This window comes from Podarcis cretensis (genome assembly GCF_951804945.1).
Source record: "Podarcis cretensis genome assembly, chromosome: 7".
Lineage (NCBI taxonomy): Eukaryota > Metazoa > Chordata > Lepidosauria > Squamata > Lacertidae > Podarcis > Podarcis cretensis.
The window spans coordinates 10,379,088-10,404,937 of NC_137176.1; the positions used below are offsets into that span (position 1 = coordinate 10,379,088).

Below are 25,850 nucleotides of genomic sequence, written 5' to 3' on the forward strand. Positions count from 1 at the left end.
CCAATTTTCTCCTATTACATTCTGCCCCCTGTGGCTATTTAGAGAGGGGTTTAAAAAAGAGAGAGAGGAGGATGCAACGTTCAGTGAGATGCTTAATGTCATGTCTAGTTTGGTCCTAAGCAAGAAACGTTAAGTCAGAAGAATGACTCCAGTAAGTAACTGTTCCCCAAGGGCTGCGGTTTTAGTACATTTATTTCACCTACCTGCATTTTTGGCTTTTAGTAGAGAGAAGCAACATGAGGCAGTGTCAGAGATTATCGTCAGGAAGAAACTGGGATTATTTCTAATTTGTGGGTTAAAAGGAAGCAGGAGGACACACGCATGAAACCTGGAATTAAAAAAGAAGCAGCTTTCAGTGGTTTAAAACCCACTTAAATATGCACAGAATCTCAGCTCTGTGAAGAATTAAATTCCACCGAATTCAGCAGTAAAAGGAGTCTGCGTTTTGTAATCAGGCTCTGTAAAGAATGAAGCCAGGCAGATGTTTGAGAAAAACTACAGTGACATCTTGTTCAGCCTTATACACCATATTTGTTTCTTTTCAAGAGACCTCCCCATGGTCTGGGGGGCTGTGTACACACCATAAATTTAAAGCACAATTCCCCTCCCCAAGAATCCTGGGAACTGTAGTACTTTACCCCTCACAGAGCTGCAATTCTCAGCACCCTTAACAGCACCCAGGATTCTTTGGGGGAAACCATGTGCTTTAAATTTATAGTGTACAGGCAGCCTGGAATCTCTGTCCTAGTCCTTGACAGCTGTTGCATGGAAGAGCAAAATGGCGCTGAGATTAAAAACCTAACCTGGGTGGTTTCCAGTGACACCCAAGCCGTTCCCATTTGGCCTTGACCAAAGTGTATGTTCCGTGCAATAAGAATGTGTTTGCCAGGGGCAGGGGAAACCCTTGCAGGAGGAAGATGCTTACAAAGCCATTAAAAGATAATCAGAACTTCAGAAAGTGAAGGCAGGAAGTCTAACGCACAAGGACAAGGCTGAAAGAGAACAGGTCAAAGTCCTGGCAGAGTTCAGCTAGACGTAATGTTCCAGAATATATTTTTTTAAAAATGTTAATGAATTACATGCTGAAGAGCATCGATTGTTGAGCAAGTGCAGCTACACAGCCTTCGCTTTTGTTTCAGTTTAAGTGAATTTAAATCAGATGCTGATCTTCTGTATTATAGTGGTACCTTGGTTCTCAAACCTAATCCGTTCCGGAAGTCCATTCCAAAATCAAGGTGTGCTTCCCCATAGAGAGTAATGCAAAACGGATTAATCCGTTCCAGACTTTTAAAAACAACCCCTAGAACAGCAATTTAACATGAATTTTACCATCTAACAAGACCATTGATCCATAAAATGAAAGGAATAAACAATGTGCTATAGTATGAAATAAATAAAACAGTACTGTAGATGATAAAAATATTTCTTTTTCCTTACCTTCACTAATGATAGCCATTGTTTGTATGGGGGGCTTTTATCCATTTCTGCAGTCACACAATCAACCAATCTTTCAATCAGTAGCTGAACTGGGTTCCACACAGTCATAAAAACAAATTAACCGAAAAAGCCTCCGAAACAAAAAACGCAAAATAAATAGCAAAAACGAAAGGACCAAATATAAGCTCCAAATATCACCTCAGAACACTGCAATCGGAAATGGAAGGCTTTAATTAAATGGGGGGGGGGGGAAATTAGCAGCGCAACAGGAAACACGGAAACAGAAGGCTTGAATTACAATGGGGGGACGCAAATTAGCTGCGCAACAGTAAAAACAGAAGCTCAGGACTCAAAACGGAGCATGTTTGGCTTCTGGAAAAAAGTTCAAAAACTGGAACACCCACTTCGGGTTTTGCAGCATTCGGGTTCCAATTTGTTCGTGAACCAAGCTGTTTGAAAACCAAGGTACCACTGTAGTTTTAATTACTGAGCATCATCACCAATAATTAGGATATACTGTGATTTTAAAGATAAGAGCTAAAGGCAAGTGGATTGTTTGGACAAACTTAGAACTGCATCGGCACTGAAATTATAACACTACATGAAAAACAGATGTTTTGCATTTCCTAGATCTATAGAACAGTCATCTGATGCTGAAACATTAAAATAGAGTCAAAAGTTCTGGGTGTTTTTAACATTATGGTGGTGGGGAGATATATAAAAGCGGTTTAGAAGCCCCAGTGCTTGGGGACCTTTAAAATGACCAGTCACAGCACAACAAAAGGCAACAATGGCAGGTGAAACATTGCGTTTTCTTGACTCACAGTGCCTTCTAGTGGCATTGCATAGTATGAAGTTTTGAAAATTATCACACGTACCTGTAGGCTTGAAGCAGAAGGATCTTGAAGATATTAATACAGACAGTCCTAAGGCTATTGATCTAAATTTAGAGAGAAGAAATAATTGGGGTGAGGGGAGGAGTAAAAAAAAATAAAAATTCACCGTTTATGGCTTAATTTTTAAAATATACATAAAAATTAAATGGATTGCAGTATTTCACGCAGAAATCTAAAGGAACAGGAATTTGCACCAGTGTCGGAAGGTTCAGAGTACACTGCACATTTGGAAATGTTCGGTCTGAAAGGCTTCTCCCATGCGTCTTACAACTGTCTTACCTGTAAATCTAAAAATAAACTGTGGCATTTCAGCTGCAGGACTACTAGCAGTTTATTTCTCATGCTGACACCGGCTTTGTTGCTCGAGTTGAAAGAGAGGCTTGACCTGATAGATGTGCAGGCATAACTGCAATTTGGGAGTGAAGAGATGCAGGGGTGATAAAGGGAAGAAGAGGCAGAAGTTATATAGCTTTCTGATGCAACCAGGTTAGATTTCTACTACTACAGGGATTGTCTGAAGTCGGCCTGCTTAATTCCTCTTTTTGTTTACTACTATACAGTCTCAAGAGACATGCATTTCTGTTATGCAACATGCAGAGAAACATGGATGCCTTCTATTCTATCAAGCCTTCAAAACTCCACAATCACAGGTCCTTCAGCGTGCCAAAAAAACAAAACAAAAAAAGCAGCAGATTTTTAATGACATTATAGCATCTTATCTTTGTTTAAAATACTGCTGCTGGCTTGGACTCATTGCTATTAATTTACAGATTTGAAAATAAGGGACCAGCAGCCTCGAAAATAAGGGATCAGCAGCCAAAATAAGGGATTTTAGTCAATCAGCTCCCGAGCCAAAGGCAGAAAGCCCAGCCAGCAGCCAAATGAAGCCTCAAGCGGTGGTTCCCACAGCGCAGCAACCCGGCAAAGGGGATGCAGCAAGGGAAACCACCGTCACCTCTCTGCTGGGAAGTGCTGAGCAAAGGCGAGTCCCTAGGCAACGCGCACAAGGCATGCAAGCTCCACCCCCCAGTCATTCTCAGACGCCTTATTGGGTGAGCAATGCAGCCAAGCAACACAGTTGGAGCCTCCCTTCCTGGCTGGCAGGGAGGGAGGGAGAGGAGCTGCTTCCTTTGAAACCCGGGAAATTTAAGGGACATCATCAATAAGGGACAGCAGCGGGACACGGCGCTGGGATAAGGGACTTTCCCGCCAAATAAGGGACAGTTGACAGCTATGCTTGGACTAAGAACATGAAAAGTCACCTGCTTTACAAATGCACATTTGGGGAGGAAATATCTAATGCTCTTTAAAAAATAAAATGCAAATCAGCAACCATTTCCCAACTGGTATAATCAAAAGGGAAGTTTAACCACAAACTATGCATGCTTGCCAACTGAAGAAGCAATACACCCAATACTTCCAGCCCAACCAACTGGGCCTGGTAAGTTTGTTATTCAGGGTGGTGCAATTCAGGATAAAAAATAATACGAGGCTGGAAACTTGTTAGAAGGTCACAAGAATGGATCCCAATTCTTTCATTACAGCCCCACCCACCCCACTGATCTCCACAACTTGTGTCCACCGGTCTAAGGGAAGTTAGCCCCCACTGGCTAATCAACTAAAATAACTTAATCAACTGTAATTGATTAGTCTACACTGATTACAGTATTCTGCCCTAACATGATAGTAAATATTATTCTCATTTACCTGGAGTAATCACAATAAACTTCAAGGGTCTGTGTATCAATTAACAATCCACACCATGGGATTACAGTGCGAGCTGGTAATTGTTTGAACGCTGAACATCCCGGGATATCTTTATCAACTGGAAAATTTACTACAGTCTTTCCTGGGTTTATAACAAAGCCATACTCTGGAACGCCCATGGCCAGAGTCCTAAATTAATGAGAATGTGTGGTTAGAAATGTTATTTACACATGTTATTTTTATTTATACCCCGCCCTCCCCAGCCAAGGCTGGGCTCAGGGTGGCTAACAAACAATAATAAAAACAAATTGAATGAATACAACTTAAAAACCAGATTAAAATACAACATTAAAACACTGAAACATTAAAATGCAGCCTCACCACAGGAGGAGAAAGAAAAAAAGAAAGGGGGGGGGAATCAAATGGACTCCAAGCCAAAGGCCAGACAGAACAACCCTGTCATACAGGCCCTGCGGAAAGAAATCAGATCCTGCAGGGCCCTGGTCTCATGAGGCAGAGCGTTCCACCAGGCCGGGGCCAGTGTTGAAAAGGCCCTGGCTCTGGTTGAGGCTAATCTAACGTCCTTAGGGGCCGGGTGTTGCTATATATGGACCTGAAGGTCCTCCGTGGGGCATACCAGGAGAGGCGGTCCCGTAGGTACGAGGGTCCTAGGCCGTGAAGGGCTTTAAAGGTCAAAACCAGCACCTTAAATCTGACCCTGTACTCCACTAGGAGCCAGTGCAGCTGGAAAAGCACTGGGTGACTATGCTCCCATGGCAGAGACCCCCGTGAGGAGCCTCACTGCTGCATTGTGCACCCACTGGAGTTTCTGGGACAGCTTCAAGGGCAGCCCTGCATAGAGCGAATTACAGTAGTCCAGTTGCATTTTTACACTGTCTCCCGCAGTCTTGCTTTTGTTCTATGACAGAACATGGCTAGGGTTTTTTAATAGCAAAAATAAGCTGTAAATAATTTAAGTGGATTATTAAGATTGCCCTCTTGCCAGCCTCATTACAATTGCTCGTTTTAAGCAGGGCTGTGTGCCAAAGTATTAGAACTTCTGGACCTATTTCCCTATGCTTTATAAATGATGCCAGTTCATAGGCATGGGGAGAAGGAAGGAGTTACTCGGGGGGAAAAACCCATATTCAGAAGCTGGGGAGGCAGCTGAGATGTCAACAGGCACGATGAACGTACTTCTTCAAACAAGTCTTCACAAGCCTAAAATCACACGCACAAAGCCAAGGTTCTCTGGAAATGGAGAAATGAACACCACATTCAGTGCTTTATCTGCACCTTTGTGGAACAGGAGCATATACATACAAGATCAACTCATCACTAAGAACATGAAAGAGAAACAGCAGAACAAGGGCAGATTTCTTTCCATTCCTTTTTGCAAAGAAGGAGACTCAATTCATCAAACTTCCATACTTTAGACCGTACCTTAAAAATGCCTTTGCTTCTGTCAAATGAGGTGTGGCAAGCAAAAAGTCATCTGTCAATCGCATCAGCACCCTGAAATGTGAATTTTAAAAACGTGTTAAAACAGGCCTGCGTCGCCAAAATAAAAATTTACACTGCGTTAAGTAGGAGTGTTGCTTTTATTACCAATATTATTATGGAATCCACTTGGGGAAATGAGTTTGTGGCGTTCCAATTTATTTAAGAGCTGTTCAACAGTGGAACAGGCTCCCACAAGAGGAATCTCATTTCAACGGAAGTTTTTAAGCAGAGGTTGGGTGGCCACCTGCACTGCAAGGGGTTGGACTAAATGACCCTACAATTCTATGGTACTCTGTATAAGCAGATCTGCTTATTAATTAGCCATTGAGCACAGAACATGCACCTAGAAGAACATTTTACATTTTTATGAGCGCTTAAAGCAGGACAATGCAGGGGATGCTTGTCTCCACCCCCCCCCGACCTCCTTCCCCATAAAGTTAATCTGAGGATGGATGAAGATAATGATTACTGATAATGAATGATGTGTACACTGCTTCTCGGCAATAGCATCAAAGCAGTTTGTGAAGCACCACATACATTACCAAAATGCAACTAAAAATGCTTAAATATAAATTCCAAATCATAAAATATAGAGTAAGAGCATACTTTTTATTTTTTTAACACGAGGAGAAATTGGGGTACAGTTGTACCTTGGAAGTTGAACGGAGCCCATTCCAGAAGTCAGTTCGGCTTCCAAAATGTTCAAAAACCAAATCGTGGATTCTGATTGGCTGCAGAAAGCTCCTGCAACCAACCGGAAGCCCCGTCCGACGTTCGGGTTCCAAAAGAACGCTCACAAACTGGAACAATCACTTCCGGGTTTGCGGCGTTCGGGAGCCAAAAGGTTTGAGTTCCAGGTACGACTGTAGTTCTACTTGGCAGTTTACTGAGGACTTGGTGCTGCTCATGTCTGACGTAAAATGAGTTCACGTTTCCTATAACGGGTGAAAAACTTACACCACTGGGCAACCAAGTGTCAGGGGCTGGACTGAGGAGGAATGGTACCCCCCCCTTCTCCTTAACCTTCCTGAGAACAGGAGGACAGTATAGATTTAGAACAGTGGTTGGTAGATGGACATAGTTCAGAGGCTGCAGAGGGGGAAAGCTGGGAAATATTGGGAGAGGAACAGCAGGAAGAAGAAGCACCAGGGGAGAGAAAGCTGACAACTGTTTTTGGAGAGCATTCCTGACCACCCTCCCAGGACCAGGCAGGCATTGAGGGTAGTAGAACAGAAAGCTCAGCGGCAGAAAGCTCAGATCAGCTGGCGCAGGGATAACGTAGGATAAGGGAGACAGAGGGTGTCGGGCTTTACTCGGAGCAACGCCATTTTCTAGAGAGAGACCTTTGTCTTTCGCTGTGATTACTGAATAAACTAATTGGTAAGATCTCTTCTGCCACCGTGGGAGAGATGTTGTTGTTGTTTAGTCGTGTCCGACTCTTCGTGACCCCATGGACCAGAGCACGCCAGGCACTCCTGTTTTCCACTGCCTCCCGCAGTTTGGTCAAACTCATGCTGGTAACTTCGAGAACACTATCAAAACCATCTCATCCTCTGTCTTCCCCTTCTCCTTGTGCCCTCCATCTTTCCCAACATCAGGGTCTTTTCCAGGGAGTCTTCTCTTCTCATGAGTTGGCCAAAGTATTGGAGTCTCAGCTTCAGGTTCTGTCCTTCCAGTGAGCAGTCAGGGCTCATTTCCTTCAGAATGGAGAGGTTTGATCTTCTTGCAGTCCATGGGACTCTCAAGAGTCTCCTCCAGCACCATAATTCAAAAGCATAGGGAGGGATAGGATTCCCCAAAGCCTGACACCAAGTCACTACAGGTCACAATCTTTGTGGAATGCTGGTCCAAGGAAATCTACATCAGATTCCCAAACACTTCCAAAGAATTGCAGTTCCCTGTCTTGCTTGCTAGTTTATACTCAAAACCTTGGCACAGACCGTTTCCACATTTCAACTTTTTACCCATTTGCTTCGTTATACCCTTTCCATCCTTGTTGGTCTTCCCTGGCAGAAGCTTGAACTACTGATGCAGAATATCTATGAACCATTTTTGAGCACACAGGAGGTTGGTTTTTTTTTTTTTGGGGGGGGGACAACTATTATATAGCAGGCTGGGGAATATTACCATACCCATCTCTCTGCACGCCACACAGCAACTTGTCCTCCATGTCTCCATAGCAGAGGTTGCATAGCAGGGTTGACAAGATGCAGCCCTGGGGGATTCCACAGCGCTGGGCATAGTACCTGGCAAGTATCAGGGAACAAAAATTTGCCATCACAAATGCTGAAAGCTGATGGCAGGCATGAATGAGATGCTTGTCACTGCCAGAACGTGGCCAGCCTACGCATGGAATTTATTTTTTTCTTCTAATGCATTTTTTAAAAAAATTAAAAAACGATGGAATACATTTTTAAATACAAGGGTGGACTCCATGATTCTTGGCTGGGGCCTCAGCCTACCTCATTACTTGCCTCTTCCCTCATCAGCTGACAATTCCAAGCATCTTACTCAGTGAGGTTACAGGGAACCAGGCAGAGGGCCTTATTGGTAGTGGCACCCGCCCTGTGGAACGCCCTCCCATCAGGTGTCAAGGAAATAAACAACTATCTGACTTTTATAAGACATCTGAAGGCAGCCCTGTTTAGGGAAGTTTTTTTATGTTTGATGTTTTATCGTGTTTTAAATATTCTGTTGGAAGCCGCCCAGAGTGGCTGGGGGAAAATAATAAATTATTATTATTATGAAATACCAGGGCATGCTGGCTCATGAGCCCACCAAACCCTGCAAATAAGGACACCCCTGTGACACCCTCCCCACAAGCAACAGCAGGGCAGATTCCCTGCCGCACCTCCGAGCTTGTAACTGAAATCATGTGTATTGGGACATTCTCCCTGGGCTCTGGAGAGGCTCTCCTTGCGAGCCAGGAGGACTCTCCAGGGTGCTTCCCCAATATACACGATTTTGGTTACAAGCCTGGAGGTGTAGAACAAAATCTCCACGTAAACTTGGGAGTTGCCCGTATTTCAGAAACCGAGTGGAGGCATGGGACGGAAGATCGCATTTGAAATATGGTCCCCCATGTTAAAACGAAACAAAACACACAGAGGGAACATTCTGGATTCTCTCTCTGTTAAGGTAAAGGGACCCCTGACCCTTAGGTCCAGTTGTGGCCGACTCTGGGGTTGCGGCGCTCATCTTGCTTTTTTGGCCGAGGGAGTCGGCATACAGCTTTCGGGTCATGTGGCCAGCATGACTAAGTCACTTCTGGCGAACCAGAGCAGCGCACGGAAACGCCGTTTACCTTCCCGCCAGAGCGGTGCCTATTTATCTACTTGTACTTTGACGTGCTTTCGAACTGCTGGGTTGGCAGGAGCGGGGACTGAGCAACGGGAGCTCACCCCATTGAGGGGATTCAAACCACCGACCTTCTGATTGGCAAGTCCTAGGCTCTGTGGTTTAACCCACAGAGCCACCCGCGTCCTCTCTCTGTTTTATCTCTCTCTGTTACTAGCTAGTAATTCTCAAGCCCCAGGGCCCTTGTGGACTCCAGGAGAGAAATGACAACCAAAATGGCATTGCTCAAATGTGTGTCCTCAGTCTGGATAGACTGGGCAGGACACATACTTTGTGTGTATGAGGTCCCCTGTTCCCAGAATCTTCTGTTAGGTGTCTCTCTGGCACTGGGACTAGGAAAGCTCACATCCAAAGGTCCAGCCAGTCACATGGTGCAGAACTAGACAGGCCCACAGATCAATGGTTCATCTCATACAGAAATGAAAAAGTATCCCGCATATTCTGAGGCTGCTCTCAAAGTGATGCTGGTCACTTCTGTACTTCTCAGCTGTATGGATTTACAATAAAAATACACTTTGCAGAGTCTTATGAAATGCTACATTAGTCTGCATTCAACACGGCACTGAAATGAAAGCATTCAGAGAGGGAAGAAGGGGCATTCAGACAAGACTTTGATCTTTCCTCCTTGTCAGCTTTGATCACTTACGTAACTCTACCCTTCAAACACAGAGTCAGCGCTGTGTATATTGGCGATAGCTTATTTGTCTAGCACATGCCGCCTGCACCCTCAGATATTCATCCAAGAGCTTTAGAATTTTCCAGCAAATTCCGAAATATTCATGGCTCTTTTGTGCCCAAAGTCAATAGTTTTAGCAAAAATAACGTTATCAACCAAATGGCAAATCCATCATATGCTTCTACAAATACTTCACAGAATCCCTTGTGTCTGAGCAACATATTTGTTAGTCCGACAACAGTCTAACAGACTCAGCAGAGGTCTCCATAAAGGAAGGGATCTGAAAGGGGTCAGGGTCAGCCCTGAAAAAAAACGGTTGCAGGTTAACAAAGCAAGCAGTTGTACTCCTTTATTGAGAGCGAACCATCCCCTGTACTGATGAGACGCTCTCTTGAGGGCCACCTTGGAGCCACAGTAGTTCTTTGGACCCAACACAGACAAAGTGTAGACCACCCTGGCTTGGGGAAGAGATATGAGGCCTGGAACTAGTTTTGAATGGCAACTGTCAACCCTGGAACATCTGAAGTGATAAGAGGAGTGGGCCTGATCGTGTGCAGAGTGCTTAAAAACAACAGCATGTCATTGGATGTCTGTAGTCCACCTATAGAAGTCAAACTCTCATGAGAACAGGAAATACACAAAGGGAAGATGATCTTCTTGAACCCAAACTGGTCTTTGAAGAGACCGACGTCCACCTGATCAGTGCAAAGAAACAGCTTACATGGCTTATCATAATTATGAAAGCAGGGGGAGTCAATTAATTTTGCTGAAAAGATTCTGGCAAACACTTGATTGTTCTTGCAAAATTAATGGATACCGATTTGAATGAATGCAATTCCCCTTTGGGCACTCAGCTAAACCCGTTCCATTAGCTTCTCCATTCTAAAAGCCTCCCATTATTATTTTTTAAGCTTTAAAAGAAATGGATACAGGTTAATGCTTAAGACTCCTCTGAAAGATTGGATTTGGAACAACATTCTTGATTCAGCTTCCAGAGGGATATTAATTATTTTGGCTGCAGCAAATTAAAGAGTATTGTAGCAAATTTATTATGGCACAAGCTTCTTAAAAAGCCAACAAAAGCTTATGCTTTAAAAATTTTAAGTCTTTAAAGAACTACAAGACTCTTCGTTGCTTTTATTCTGAATTCAGAAATTACCTCAGCCAGCTGGCTGCATTCAGAAGCAATGCTGGCCAAAAACTATAATTTGGTAAAGTAGTCTGTGAACTCAGCTTAAAAACCATGGTAATAAACCAGGTAAATAAACCATGGTTTTAGGGTTGCGCCTGAAGCAGTCCTCACACTCCCCCCCCCCCACCAAGAAAACTAAAAATCAGGAAGATAAGGTCTGCTTTTGGTTTACCATTCATGGTTTGCTGGGGAGAAGAAATCATGAGCTGTGTGCCATCAGGCTAATACATTTTGGTACCTGAAAAGTTTATGCAACCAATGATAATAAAAGAGACTTTACCTCTTCTCAATTTTCAGAATGCTATGGTGGATCAACTGCAAGAAGAACTCATAGAGACTGGATTTGTTTTCCCTCAAAGAGACACCCTGAAAGAAGAAAAAGCAAAAGTAGAAGTTTGAGCTTTGTATGCTTTGGCTTATGACATTTGGCCTAATATTAACATGTTAACACCTATGCCTGCTCTGAGGTCAGGTGTGCTTGTAAAGCATGCCCAGAGTAAACACCTAAGAGCTAAATGCCAGTGAAGCTGGCACAATACGAACAGAAGACCCAGTTGTAAAATGTTAAGCTTAGCAATGAAGGATTTCCCTCAAACAAGGATGTCTGTCAGCACCTTCTACTGGCGGGAAGTGGCAAAGACATGCACTCAAACCAGGAAACTAAAGGGCTAAATTGAGAAGTCACAGAGTGGAATGGATGCAGCGAATTAGCGTGGTATTTGATGATGCTATTCAAAAGGAGAAACATGTGTGGCTCAGCGTAGCTGAGCAAACTAAGGCTCCGTACAATTTTCCCTTGGGCATATTTTAAACACTTGTTAGATCTTTACAAAATCCCCTCTTTTAAAGCTGCTAACATTGCCCGTTTCAGAATTCTCCCTTGTGCACCAAGATATGGAAAGCTCAGACTGCAGGATCGTGGTAAGAGGGATTAAAATATTAAAAGTGAAAACTGCACAATGCAAGATGTGGGCAACCTCTAAACAGGAACGCAAATACTAGCGTCAACACCAAAAGAATAAATCGTCTTGAAGTTAATCTCATCTTCAGAAATGGTAAAATGCAGTGGCTAATAGTACAAACCTATGCATGTTTAAAGGTAAGGTAAAGGTACCCCTGCCCGTACGGGCCAGTCTTGACAGACTCTGGGGTTGTGCGCCCATCTCACTTAAGAGGCCAGGGGCCAGCGCTGTCCGGAGACACTTCCGGGTCACGTGGCCAGCGTGACATCGCTGCTCTGTCGAGCCAGAGCCGCACACGGAAACGCCGTTTACCTTCCCGCTGGTAAGCGGTCCCTATTTATCTACTTGCACCCGGAGGTGCTTTCGAACTGCTAGGTTGGCAGGCGCTGGGACCGAGCAGCGGGAGCGCACCCCGCCGCAGGGATTTGAACCACCGACCTTTCGATCGGCAAGCCCTAGGCGCTGAGGCTTTAACCCACAGCGCCACTGGATGCAGTGGGTTTAGGATTGCAGCCTAACTGAAGGAGTTATGACTTAGGCAGTCTACTGCTCAAATCTTGCCTCTGCTATGAATTTACTGGCTGTCATGAACTCAGCAGGTATTAAAAGAAACTATGGTTTATTGAACAACTGTGGTTTATTGTAAGGTGAACAAGCCTAAGTGAGCCTTGGGGTTGCATGCTTCCCTCGCCCCACATGTTTGCCGCTGGCAAAGCTACATTTTAGCATGTCACCCAAACTTTAAACTGGGGTCTACCCACACCATAGCTAAGATTTAATACGGTTTGACAAGTTCAGATGACATGGCAAGAGGCAGTTAGTCAAAAAAATGAAGAAGTGTGTGCGTGTGTGTGTGTAAGAGAGAGCGAGACAACCAATTGCAAGGTTTGCCTACAGCTTGGGACACACCAATGGGGCAGCTTTACGAAATCCTCTTTCAATCTCAGCCTCCCTAGTTAAAAGGAATGGTAAATAGAAGCTTACCTGCTCAACTATTACTGCATTCCGCAGTGAGGTGCTCTCTTGAAGATGACACAGAAACTGTTTCATATCAGGCTTAAACTCACCGGAAACAGATACCTGCAAACAACATCCAGACTGAGATATTTTAGATTTTTGAGCTGACCTCCAGCATAGTAAAAATGTCAGAGTTAACAATTATGAGGGGCTGGATTGAGAGAAGAGAATGTGGAAGGAGCCAGGCAGAAGACCACTCTACTTCCTGGCATCCCCCCCCCCCCCAGCTTCTCCCAAGGGTTTGGGCAAGGGCTGCCCCACAGTTCTCCCAGGAGCTGCTGACATGTGCTCCTCAGCCCATACTTCCTCCCTTCTTTTCTGTGGTAATCAATAAATAAGAACCACGAAGCTCCTGGTGCACTCAGAAGAAACATTACAATTTTAAAATCCTGGACTATTCAGCAGATATGCATTTCCATGGTGTAAAATAAATTAAAAACCCTGCAAAAGCTAGGGCACAGCCTCTCTGCCACCAACGATACCACCTGATGCCAGGCTACTTCAAAATCAAGGCAGAGGTCAGCCTGGGAGAAGTCTCAAACGCAGGCACTGCCACCTAGCTAAGAACAGCTGAATTCACCTCTGGAACAGGGATATGGCTCAACTATTTTGAACAGGGCTCTATAAACCTGCTTGCTCGTGGATTTTGCATGCCCAGCACAAGGATCCTCTTCCAGGTCTGACTTTTGCAGGAGCACAATGCTGAGGTCTTCTATATCCTGCAAAAGCTCAGCATGAGGGAAGGCCCTCTGCCTTTCTCCATAGAGAACTTGGGGGAGGAAAACTGCTGCTGCTGCACTTGGGCACGAGGCATCAGTGAGGTTCCATTGCATCCTCTTGCAAAACCCTGGAGCAAGTGAGAGGAAGCACCCAAATTAGGAGCGACCACTTTTAGTTTAGCAGGCAGGACATTTCAAAATGTGTTGCTTCCCAGCCTTAAGGATAGTATTTGTTGGCTAGCCTTTCCATGGAATATTTACGAAGACGTTACCGGGGTCCCAAGGTTGTTGTACTTATCAGAGAACAGAAAATGGGGGTGAGAGAAAGAAAAAGATCCGCCCTACATGTCTCCTGTAGCATATTCTCTTAAGTCCATTTCTGGTCCTCATGATCACTGCATAGCGGCGTATGTTGTAACGGGTCTCTCTCTCCAGAGCAAGGACTTGTGAAATTACTTCTATCAGTTTATTATGGGGAATGGTATCATAAGCCCCTGTGACATCAGCCTGAAAGAGAGCGAGGTGGGGGGTGGGGAGAAGAAATTCCATTATTTTAAACTTTCAACCGCGCATCAGATATCACACAAAGCAAAGAAATTGCAACGGGGGGGCATTTGCTAACCGGTACAGATGTATTCTGCAAAGGACAATGACAACATCACCAATAATGCATTTACAAACAGGATAGGCCACTGCCCCGAGGAGCTTACAGACTAAACTTCAGTGCAGGGAAAGGGAACAGAGGGAGGAAGCAAAGACAGGGATGAGGGTAACAGAGGACAAACCTATATTCTGCTTAGTAACACATGCTTAGCTTCAACAGGGGATGTGGACGGTAGATTTCAGGAGGGTTTTAATGGAAATTTCAACAAACTAGGGGTGAGCAGCTGAGAGGCGAGAGGAAAACCCAAGCCCTGGAACTGGAGTGGGGGATGGATACCTGTAAAACTTCCAAATCCTTGGCTGGAATCTGCACAGAACAGAGAAATTTGCTGGGTTCTGCAAAGGCTCCTTGCTGTTGGAGTTTCTCTCTAAACTTTGCTTCGTACATCTTGCAAATGGAGGACTCGCAGGTGAGAGAAAGCATGCGTGTGTGCATGAGAGACAATGCGAGTCTGTCCGTGTACGAGAGATAATGTGTGTTGAAGAGTGGATAAGACTATATATGCCAATCAACAGCAGCCTTTTTGGGATTGGCATGTTTCTGCACACCAAAAACCTTCTGTAACGTGACTGGTCTCCGCTGACTCAAGTTAACAACCCCTGAATCGACCTTAGTTCTGCACAGGGCAAAACTTGGAAGCTTAGTGTGAATTCTATCCCAACCCAAGTATGAAACCAACTCCAGTTTAAAACTATCCTTTCTTGAGATATTACAGAGCCCTATCCTTCCCTACAAAAAGGGACGCGGGTGGCGCTGTGGGTTAAACCACAGAGCCTAGGACTTGCTGATCAGAAGGTCAGCGGTTCGAATCCCCGCAATGGGGTGAACTCCCATTGCTCGGTCCCTGCTCCTGCCAACCTAGCAGTTCGAAAGCATGTCAAAGTGCAAGTAGATAAGTAGGTACCGCTCTGTCGGGAAGGTAAACGGTGTTTCCGTGTGCTGCTCTGGTTCACCAGAAGCAGCTTAGTCATGCTGGCCACATGACCGGAAGCTGTACGCCGGCTCCCTCAGCCAATAAAGCAAGATGAGCGCCACAACCCCAGAGTCGGCCACGACTGGACCTAATGGTCAGGGGTCCCTTTACCTTATCCTTCCCTACAGGTTTGATTACCTGGAGTGAAGAGAAAGAAGCAAACAGCTCGACGCCAGCAGCGTTACAAAACTGAGCAACTGGGGCCACAGACCCCGACTTATGAAATATTCCTGATTCCCAGTGCATGTTTATTCAGACCTACGTGCTATTGGGTTCAACAGAGCTTGGTCACAGTACTGCAGACTTAAACAAAGAAAAATCCTCGGTTCTGTCCACTTTCAAGAAATGGAAAACATCCAGGCCCAATGGAGACACTAAGCGTTACCTTCACAAAGTAGAATCTCGGCATTTCCGAGTTTGACTCTAAAACCTTCAGAACAAACTTCTTCCATATTGTGTAAGTATCATCTTTTCCAAACACAGAAGAGCCAAGCAAGATGGGGTTCTTGGTGCTTTCATAACTAAGGACACTAAATAAGTTTTTAAGTTGTTTGTTGAAGTAGTGAACCTAGGAGAAAATTAAAGAGAGAAGGTTAGGGGGGCATTAGTGTTTCACAAAGGACAAAGCATTCTCATGCATGTCCAAGTTGACTGATCTCTTGGAAGAGAAGGCAACTAGCAGAGGGAGAAAATGAAGAGTTATTGGAAAGGACACATGCTGCATTTAAGAAGGATGTAGGAATAGGATTTAGCCTTGTTTAGGGAAGTTTCTAATGACTGATGTTTTAATGTATTTTTACTCTCTTGTTGGAAGCCGTCCAAATATTATTATTATTTGGGGATGGGATTCAGAAGAGGGCTACAAAGATGATAAAGACAACACTTGCTCATTGAATGATCTTCACACTATGCAACTGTAAAGTAAGAACCTTTTGCTCTCTGCTCTTTCTGCAGAATGCTTCAGCTCCTACAATGTCATTCAGGTTGACCACGGGGCGCAGCCCATTCGCTTTGGGGATGAACCGGAGTTTCGATGCCAGGGGCACACATTTTTTCTGCTGCAGAATTTCAATCTCCTCCTTTGATAAGGCACGAAGCTGCACTTTGGCCAGATGATTTCTAAAGTGGAAAGGAACATTATTCTTTTACAACAGACTACAAAGCAGATCACAAAGTTCCCCTCGAGTTTTGCTTCCGTACAATCAGTGCTATTTTGCTAGAAAAAGAGGTACCGGAACTCACTCTCAGCGCCACCATTGCTCTCCTACAATGGTAATGGCACCCACTTGAGAGGTGCTGGAATTGAGTTCTGGCTGGGGGGGGGGGAAGCCCTGTATGAAATACTCTGATGAGAACAGAGCCTGCCATCTGAGTATTCTTTGAAGTGGGTCATTTAGAACAGATTCTTTCAACCAACTGGAAATTGGGAAGAGTATTGTCTTTGCTTGTCTTGGTAACACAGCAAGCCATGTGGTCTAACGTTAATACAGTGGTACCTCTGGTTAAGAACATAATTTGTTCTGGAGGTCCGTTCTTAACCTGAAACCATTCTTAACCTGAGGTACCACTTTAGCTAATGGGGCGTCCCGCTGCCACCATCGTGCGATTTCTGTTCTCATCCTGAGGAAAATTCTTAACCCGAGGTACTACATCCGGGTTAGCGAAGTCTGTAAATTGAAGTGTTTATAGCCCGAAGTACCACTGTACAGTGGACCCTCTGGATACAAACTTAATTCATTCCGGGGGTCCGTGTGCAACCTGAAAAGTCCACAACGAGAGGCGCTGCTTCTGCGCTTGCTGCGTTCGCAATCCGAAAGTTATGTTACCCAAAGGTAACGTAACCCAAGGTACCACTGTATAGAGGAGAGAGGGGCAAGACTACCCAGGACATCTGGATTTCCACTTTGTCTTCGTGAACAATGCTAGGACATAAATCTCATCAGAGAAACTTTGAAGCTCAGGTTCAATTAAAAAACCCAATGGCTCTGTGTGTGTGTCTGAGATGTGGTCTTGCAATAAAATGGCCCAATGTGCCAGGGGGCATGTCCCCATCTGCGCTTTCAGAGGGTTCTGGACGGTGCTGTGGGTTGGGTGTGTTCCCAATGTACACACTAGAGTACGTCACACAAGTAGGATCCTGGCTCAACCACAATCCTCACGTGGAGAAGCTGTGTAGGGCGCACTCACTTGCACACCTGCGCATCAGTATGAACTTTAGAGACCTTTGCAGTATCTCAATATTTGTGGATGATAGCACACCCATTTGGCACATCAGGGGCAGGAATAGCCTGTGACACTTCACACATATGCTCTCATCCTTTTTGGTACGCGTGGTTCATCTGACCTCCCCCACCCCCTCAAAACGGCAACACTCAAATCAGTGAGCTACATTTGAAAGGTTCAGAGTCCTAGACCTCATCTGCACGACGCGTTTAAAGCAGTATCATACTGCTTTAAACAGTTGTTTATAACAATAATATAATAATAATTTATTATTTATACCCCACCCATCTGGCTGGGTTTCCCCAGCACTCTGGGTGTCTACCAACCAAATATTAAAATCACAATACAGCATTAAACATTAAAAAACTTCCCATATTTATGTTGAATATGTAGTTTAACAGTGCAGAGAGTTGTTAGGAGAGTTGTTAGGAGAGGGACTGACTTTTTAACCACTCTGGGAACTGTAGCCCTGTGACGGGAATAGGGATCTCTGAACAACTCCCAGCACCCTTAACAAACTACACTTCCCAGGATTCTCTGGGGGAAGCCATGATGGATTAAAGTGGCATAATATAATTAAATGTGCAGTGCAAATGGGTCCCTTTTCAAATGGCATCTTCCCAGAGGAAGGTATGGGAGACTGTACAAAGGGAGCACACATTCCCCACCCCCCTCGCGCAGGATACGAATTACGGCGCTTCAAGTAATAAATACCTAATGCCAATCCTCTGCAACTTCCTCCAAACAGCCTTTCTGAAGTAAAAAAGCATGTTCTTTTGAAACATAGTCTCCGTGATATAGAAGAAAGATCGCAGCAGTTCTGCAACGAAGGAGTTCATCAGCCAGTACAGGAATTTGGACATCAGATCTTCACGGAAACGGTGTTCGGAGGCAGGAACGGAATGCCTGAGTTCTATAAGCAGAATTGCAGGTTTATTCACAGTTAAGTCTAGAAAGAGCTTTCTAAAAAAAGTCACCACCACGAACCAAAGTACAGGCTACCATTTTACAAAGATGGGTTCCTCCCAAGTGAAAACACACAGCTGAAAACCCCCACAGACATTTCTGCTGCGGCTACATTATGAGACAGGCATGGCAAGATCTGTCCCCTCTCATACGCACACTTGGCCATGTAGTAGGAATGCCAATTTCTTCGCTTGGAAGCACAGGATCTGGCAAGGGTGTCTGCGCAGACTTGTCTTCTGGGCCATGACACCATTTGAGTATCACAAAATCACACCATTCGGGCAAGCTCATTAAAATATTTGTGGGCTAGTAAATTCTGCAGACTTATTTGCAAGGCTGAAATCTGCCAGAGAATATCAGCATCCTATTCTGAGTAATTCTGGTTATAGCTGGGCTTGCTATTAGAGTGCTATCACTATTTCCCCCCACTTCCAAATCTGGAACGCCTTGCCCTTAGAAATTCAGACTGCAGAGACTCTGACAGCAAGTATTCTTGCTGGCTTTCAGATGGCAAGTATAAATAACCCTGTTCTCCCAGGCACCCTCAAAAAACACACTCTTTTGTTTTATTATTCTCAAGCAGCTGCTCTATTGCTTGTATTTAATAACTGGGTTGTTTTAAAGCACAGAACTGTAGAGTTGGAAGGGACCACAAGGGTCATCTAGTTCAGCCCCCTGCAATGCAAGAATCTTTGGCCCAATGTGGGGTTCGAACCCACAACCCAGAGATTCAGAATCTTATTCTCTACTGACTGAGCTATCCAAACCAGGATGCATGGTTAAACTCTCTGCTCGCTAACCACAAGCTGAACCCAAGCTGTCACATTCTTTTGGGATTGTTTCCCAAAAGAATCCTCAACACTGGGAAGATACAATTGATTTCCAACTTTGTAGAATGAAGATACTTTTTGCGGCCTAGCTAGCTTTGAGAACAATGGTTTGGTGGCCTTTTGACAGAGTCTACTTCACTGGGCTCAAGCCTAGCAAAACATGTGTAACTTGGACAGGAAGGGATGTCTCATGGGTTATTTTAGTTCTACTCATCACTTTTTCCCAAAAGGACGTCCCACAAAATGCATCTGAATAAAACAGCATCATCAACGTATATCTCTCAGATAACGGAATTGTGCTGGGACGCAATGGATGGTTGCCCAACACATTACACTCCTAAGTTACCAACTTCATTTACACACTTTGTGTATTATTGTAGCGATAGCCAGAACTGAGTCCTTCCAGATGGCGCTGGACTGCAACTCCCATCAAATCCCTGGCCGTTGGCCATGCTTTCTGGGGCTGATGGGGGCTATATTCTAACACCACACAGTAGAGAGCATTATGTAGGTCAGGGACGTCCAACGCCCAGTACTGTGATCTACTCACACGATAAAAAAAGCTGGCAGTGTGATATATCCAAAGTTGTTCAGCTTTTTTTATGAAGCCAAAGTTCTGGAGCTTTTTTAGGAAAGGCAAAGTTGGGTCGCCCCCTCCCACCGCTTTTTTGTAAGGAGATCTCTGAGGGGCCAGAAATCAGCCAGGATCTACCAGGAACATCCCGCGATCTACCAGCAGATCACGATCTACCTATTGGACATGCCTGATGTAGGTTATCCCTGCAGGACTGCATTTCGCACTAGGTTGGAAATTATCCTGCTATGTTGACATGAGGAAGGACAGTCTAAAACAAAGCCACTTTCAGGAGATGCTGCTTTCATTTTAATAACCACAGTCCATACCTTTGGTCAGACGAAGCCAAGCGCAATCATTGACTCTCATTTTCCACATCAGCTCCCGTAACGAAAACGTGGAGAACTTCCCCAGAGAGATAAACTGCTTTACATTCTTGTAGAAGCGGCATTTGTTATGGTTAGAACCCCAGAGTCCAGCAGGGACCACTCTCTCCAGACAGCCCCTCACAAAAGTGTACACTTGCCAGTGGCTGCTATGTTGCTTAAGGAACACTGTGACGTCAGAACTGGGGGAGACTTGGGGAGATTGCATTTCAGTTCCTTTTTGATGCAACTCAGCTTTTTCAAAGCTTCTACAGGAAGCACCTGAGAATGGACCCAAAACACCCGATATCCTTCTGGGGAAATTTTCTGTGGCGTTTGGCAATCTTTGACCCTCTCGACAGATGTTTTGCTCGCAATTCCGTCTTCCTGGGCCAATTTTGTCTAACTCCCAAATGGGACAATTATTTCTTAACACTGTTAGGTAAGGACACTTTGTGTGGTTCTGCAACAGTTCCTGGAAGACGCCTCTCATCTGCCAGTAGCGTTTTGGAAGCCGCTTCTTCTTCCTATCGTAACCTGGAAGACTTGACTCGCCCGGCTGCTTTGGAATCTTGCTGTTCAAAAATATGGCTTCCACAAGCCGCCACCCGCCTGCCGGATAGCCCTTTAAGCGGTTCAGCACAAATGATTTAGGTAGACGCTCTTTCAACTGCCGGCAAGAATACAAGAGGGAGCGTCTTTCAATCTGCACGGCAGGAGCAGAAATCCTATCAGAAAACTCCTGAGCTGGCTTGGATGTTCTTAGGCCTCTGTCTGTCGCAGCAGCATTCACAAGCTTTACTGAGCAATAATCAGAAATGCTAGGTTCTACCTTTGGCACCCAAGTGCGAGGTTTTGTTTTGGTACTAGATCCACACAGCGTTTTGCTCTCCGTACTTCGTGCAGGACCACATGAAAAAACCTCTGAATTATCAGGAGCTGTGCAATCCAAGGTTTGTGCTCCAAGTTCACTTCTCTGAGCAACAGGCTTCACAAAAACTACCTGCTCCTCTGAAATTGGACTTACACACCCTCTAGATGCATCCCCACCACCATCCAGAATTATTTGTTTTTTGCGTTCAGTGGGAACTGGGCTTCTTGTTTCTTCTCCCAGGCCCTCGTCCGTCTGCGTGGTTTTCTTTCTCTTAGCGCTAATTTCACAACAGTCCTTCCATTTCCTTTTACGAGGAGGTGCTGTTAAACATAGGCAGTGTTTGGGGCTTGGCTGGTCCTCTAGGTAGTCACTGGACCTTGTAACCAGTTCATTTGCTGTAGGGCTCAGCCTGGCAGCTCTTTGAACCTTCAAAGGCTGCTGGGAGTCACCGCCTACACCTTCTTTTGATCTGCGCCATCTCTGCTTCCTAGAGTTCCATTTCGCAAGATATTTCCCACAAGGCCGAAGCCTTCCTCGCAGGTAGCTAGATAAGACACTGGGTGCCGGCCTGGGATATCTCTGCCTGAAGAACTCAGGAGAGGATTTTGCGCTTCTTAAAGCAAGTTCGTAGATGGGTTGGCCGCAAATTTGGTAACAGCAACTCGGAGGAACGAGTATGAAGAGAGAACAGTGTTCCAGTATGTACATCATGACGTCATCTCCAACTCTGCTCAGCACTATTTCCCACAGAACACTTTGGCGAATGGTTTCTGTTGTGCTATTATGCTGGTAGCTGCAGATATTTGGCATGCAGGGCAGGTGGCGGTCATTCTCGTTCAAAGGTCCGTAGCCAAACGCCAGGACATTCTTTTTCTTCTTTTCACAGATTCTCTGAACGACTCTTGCCACGACATCCTCCTGACTGGAAACCTGCAATGCAGCAAAAAAAAGCAACATTTTCATTAGCAGGTTCCTTAAAGAGCCAAACAAACTGGGTATTACTGTGTGGTAAAAGCTCTGGCTTTCCCAGTAGTGATGTATGGAAGTGAAAGCTGGACCATAAAGAAGGCTGATCGCCGAAGAATTGAGGCTGTTGAATTATGGTGCTGGAGGAGACTCTTGAGAGTCCCATGGACTGCAAGAAGATCAAACCTCTCCATTCTGAAGGAAATCAGCCCTGAGTGCTCACTGGAAGGACAGATTGTGAAGCTGAGACTCCAATACTTTGGCCACCTCATGAGAAGAGAAGACTCCCTGGAAAAGACCCTGATGTTGGGAAAGATGGAGGGTACAAGGAGAAGGAGACGACAGAGGACGAGATGGTTGGATAGTGTTCTCGAAGCTACCAGCATGAGTTTGACCAAACTGTGGGAGGCAGTGGAAGATAGAAGTGCTGTGGTCCATGGGGTCACGAAGAGTCGGACACGACTAAACAACTAAAACAACAACAACAACAGTTCTGCAAGAGAAAACAGCCCCCCCAAATGCCGCCAACATTTGACTCAAGCACTCCACAATGATGCCTGCTTGCACAATTTATACGGAGAAATTACTTAAGCTGAGCCTGCCAAACAGAATCCTGTTGGCATGGACCAGCAAAGCACAATTCAAAGATATCAAAGGCTGGTTAACATAGACAAATATTTGAAGAAGGGAAGTTACAATCGCTGAAAGTGAAGTGGCTAATATACCTTGAGACTGCGTTCTGTGCAACATAATGCAGGTTGTGAACTGTATTGTAACCCAAATAAACTTTTTTGTGGGGAAGAGTTTTCGTTTGTTATTGTGGTACATATTTTTGTGTTTTTTATATTGCAAACCGCCCTGTGATCTTCAGATGCAGGGCAGTAAAGAAAATTTTTAAATGATGATACTAATGCCGACATGGCCATAGCTAACTGCGACTTCCAAGCATGTGAACATGCCTCCGAAGAGAGGCCTCTTGTAGATTATCAACTGTGTGGGTTCCATGTGTGTTGTCTGCTGGGTCTCCCACAACATCTGCTGCGAGTCAAGGGCCGGATTTAGGTTTGATGAGGCTCTAAACTGCTGAAGGTAATGGGGCCCTTTATATGTCCAGCTGTCCTTTGTCAACAACAAATTGCTGCTGTTTTTGTGTTGAATATATGCTATATGGTAACTTATGGACCTAATAGGTATTTAAAGCCGTTTGCAAATAACAAAATATGTATTTTATCAAGGTAATTGTTGAACTGAAATACAATTAAGAAGAAGTATATTAATAGTGAAATACAGGCGGGGCCCATTACTTACATCATAGGAGCCTACACAACACAAAACTAAACACTGTTGCTGTATGTAGGTTTTATTTTATTTTTTTTTAATCATATTTTGGAAATGTACGTCCAGTTTTTTCCCCTCTTTTATTTTTTTTTGGGGCCCCTAAGAGAGTGGGGCCCTAAGCTATAGCTTGTTTAGCGTATACGTAAATCCGGGACAAGAGGGACGCGGGTGGCGCTGTGGGTTAAACCACAGAGCCTAGGGCTTGCAGATCAGAAGGTCGGCGGTTCAAATCCCTGCGACGAGGTGAGCTCCCGTTGCTCGGTCCCTGCTCCTGCCAACCTAGCAGTTCGAAAGCACGTCAAAGACAATTTCAGCCTTGGTTGAAAGCCAGTGTGGTGTAGTGGTTAAGAGCGGTAGTCTCGTAATCTAGGGAACTGGGTTCGCGTCTCCGCTCCTCCACCTGCAGCTGCTGGGTGACCTTGGGCCAGTCACACTTCTTTGAAGTCTCTCAGCCCCACTCACCTCACAGAGTGTTTGTTGTGTGGGAGGAAGGGAAAGGAGAATGTTAGCTGCTTTGAAACTCCTGTTTACCTTCCCGCTGGAGCGGTATCTATTTATCTACTTGCACTTTGACGTGCTTTCGAACTGCTAGGTTGGCAGGAGCAGGGACCGAGCAACGGGAGCTCACCCCGTCGCGGGGATTCGAACCACCGACCTTCTGATCGGCAAGTCCTAGTCTCTGTGGTTTAACCCACAGCACCACCCGTGTCCCAAGGGGTCCCTTTACCTTTACAGTGGTACTTTGGGTTAAGTACTTAATTTGTCCGTATTTAACCTGAAACTGTTCTTAACCTGAAGCACCACTTCAGCAAATGGGGCCTCCTGCTGCTGCCGCGCCGCCGGAGCCCGATTTCTGTTCTCAACCTGAAGCAAAGTTCTTAACCTGAAGCACTATTTCTGGGTTAGTGGAGTCTGTAACCTGAAGCGTATGTAACCTGAAGCGTATGTAACCTGAGGTACCTCTGTACCTAAATCTGGCACTGTGCGGGTCTTCAAGCTGTTGCTTCAAGCCTGTTGATTTTAAAAACCTGGTCTCTTTAGTAAGGTAAGGTAAAGGTACCCCTGCCCGTACGGGCCAGTCTTGACAGACTCTGGGGTTGTGCGCCCATCTCACTTAAGAGGCCAGGGGCCAGCGCTGTCCGGAGACACTTCCAGGTCACGTGGCCAGCGTGACATCGCTGCTCTGGCCAGAGCCACAGCCGCACACGGAAACGCTGTTTACCTTCCCGCTGGTAAGCGGTCCCTATTTATCTACTTGCACCCGGAGGTGCTTTCGAACTGCTAGGTTGGCAGGCGCTGGGACCGAGCAGCGGGAGCGCACCCCGCCGCAGGGATTCGAACCGCCGACCTTTCGATCGGCAAGCCCTAGGCGCTGAGGCTTTAACCCACAGCGCTCTTTACTTGCTGGCATTCTGCATTTCTTGTGCCAGGGCCTTGCAGAGCTTCCTGTGGTCCCCTTCGTCCCCAAGCAAAGGAGCCAGCTGGGAGCTCAGCCCAGCCCATTCTCGGCCTCCTTACCTGCTGAAAGGTGAGCAGCGGAGGAGGAGCCCTGGCCCCGGCCGCCCGCCCCACGAGGCACCGCCCCACCAAGGCGCGGTAGTCTTTGGGGTCCCCGTCTTGCAGCAGAGGCTGAGGCGGGGCTTCAGGGGGGGCGGCCGCCTGCAGGCGCCGGACCCGCTGAGGCGGGGCTTCAGGGGGGGCGGCCGCCTGCAGGCGCCGGACCAAGGCTTCCAGCGGCAGCAGCTCCGCGTAGCAGCTCCGCAGCAGCGCCCGCACCGCCCGGCAGCGCCGAGGACGCGCCATGAGGAAGGAGACGCGCCAAGGCGGCGGCAACGGCGCGCGCAAAGTGAGGGGCGTCTCCGCGCGCTCGCCCCGCCTCGCCCCCTCACACGAGGGTGGCCAGCTGTTGCTGAACTACAACTCCCATCATCCTTAGGGGAGTTTGAGAAACACCTGCTTTGAGGGCAGGGAAAATGCAGGCAAGCCGCGGAAAAGCGCTTTGCGCCTTGGCGACGTTGTTTTGCAGCACCGCCCTCCCCCTTTAAGATCTGCACTGAGCGGTCTTGTTGCATCTCGAGCCGAGTGCTGGCTTTGTTTTATTCATTTCTCGATCCTGGTCAGGGCCGGATTTAGGTTTGCTGAGGCCCTAAGCTACTGAAGATAATGGGGCCCTTTATATATCCAGCTGTCCTTTGTCATCAACCAATTGTCGCTGTTTTGGTGTGTTGAATATATGCTATATGGTAACTTGAGGACCTAAAGACATTTGCACATAACAAATAGGAGCCTACAAAACATTGTTGCTGTATGTAGGTTTTCTTTTATTTGCTTTTTATTTTATATTTTGGAAATGTACACCTTTTTTTCTTTAATTTTTTTGCCCCCCCCCCAAGAGAGTGAGACCCTAAGCTATAGCTTGTTTAGCTTATACATAAATCTGGCACTGATCTAGTACAATATTGGATTTGTTTTATTCATTTCCCAGCTTGGCTTTTCCATTTGCCTGGGAAGGTGGGGGACTCTGCTGCGCAGCTGCTCTTTTTAAACAACAAATTAGTGCTGTGTTTTGTATTTGTATTTTTAAAAAGTTAAAGGTAAGACATCATAGGGT

At 45.7% G+C, this 25,850-nt stretch overlaps 1 protein-coding gene across 11 annotated transcripts in view; it reads right to left on the minus strand.

The window, feature by feature from the left end:
• Window positions 1-25,042, minus strand: part of TERT (telomerase reverse transcriptase) — a gene marked incomplete at its 5' end in the record, with an annotated part of 57,071 nt that extends 32,029 nt beyond the window's left edge. For 10 of the 11 annotated variants that reach the window (XM_079983930.1, XM_079983928.1, XM_079983929.1 and 7 more), the window contains 14 exons: window positions 204-328; window positions 2,316-2,377; window positions 2,613-2,739; window positions 4,041-4,229; window positions 5,484-5,555; window positions 7,676-7,789; window positions 11,049-11,134; window positions 12,715-12,828; window positions 13,812-13,973; window positions 15,489-15,671; window positions 16,033-16,222; window positions 18,041-18,239; window positions 20,026-21,865; window positions 24,758-25,042. In XM_079983930.1, the coding sequence (XP_079840056.1) occupies window positions 204-328; window positions 2,316-2,377; window positions 2,613-2,739; window positions 4,041-4,229; window positions 5,484-5,555; window positions 7,676-7,789; window positions 11,049-11,134; window positions 12,715-12,828; window positions 13,812-13,973; window positions 15,489-15,671; window positions 16,033-16,222; window positions 18,041-18,239; window positions 20,026-21,865; window positions 24,758-25,042 (3,748 nt within the window). The remainder of the gene's footprint in view (window positions 1-203; window positions 329-2,315; window positions 2,378-2,612; window positions 2,740-4,040; window positions 4,230-5,483; window positions 5,556-7,675; window positions 7,790-11,048; window positions 11,135-12,714; window positions 12,829-13,811; window positions 13,974-15,488; window positions 15,672-16,032; window positions 16,223-18,040; window positions 18,240-20,025; window positions 21,866-24,757) is intronic. The other variant, XM_079983924.1, reaches the window with a different exon arrangement.
• Window positions 25,043-25,850: the final 808 nt, after the last annotated feature.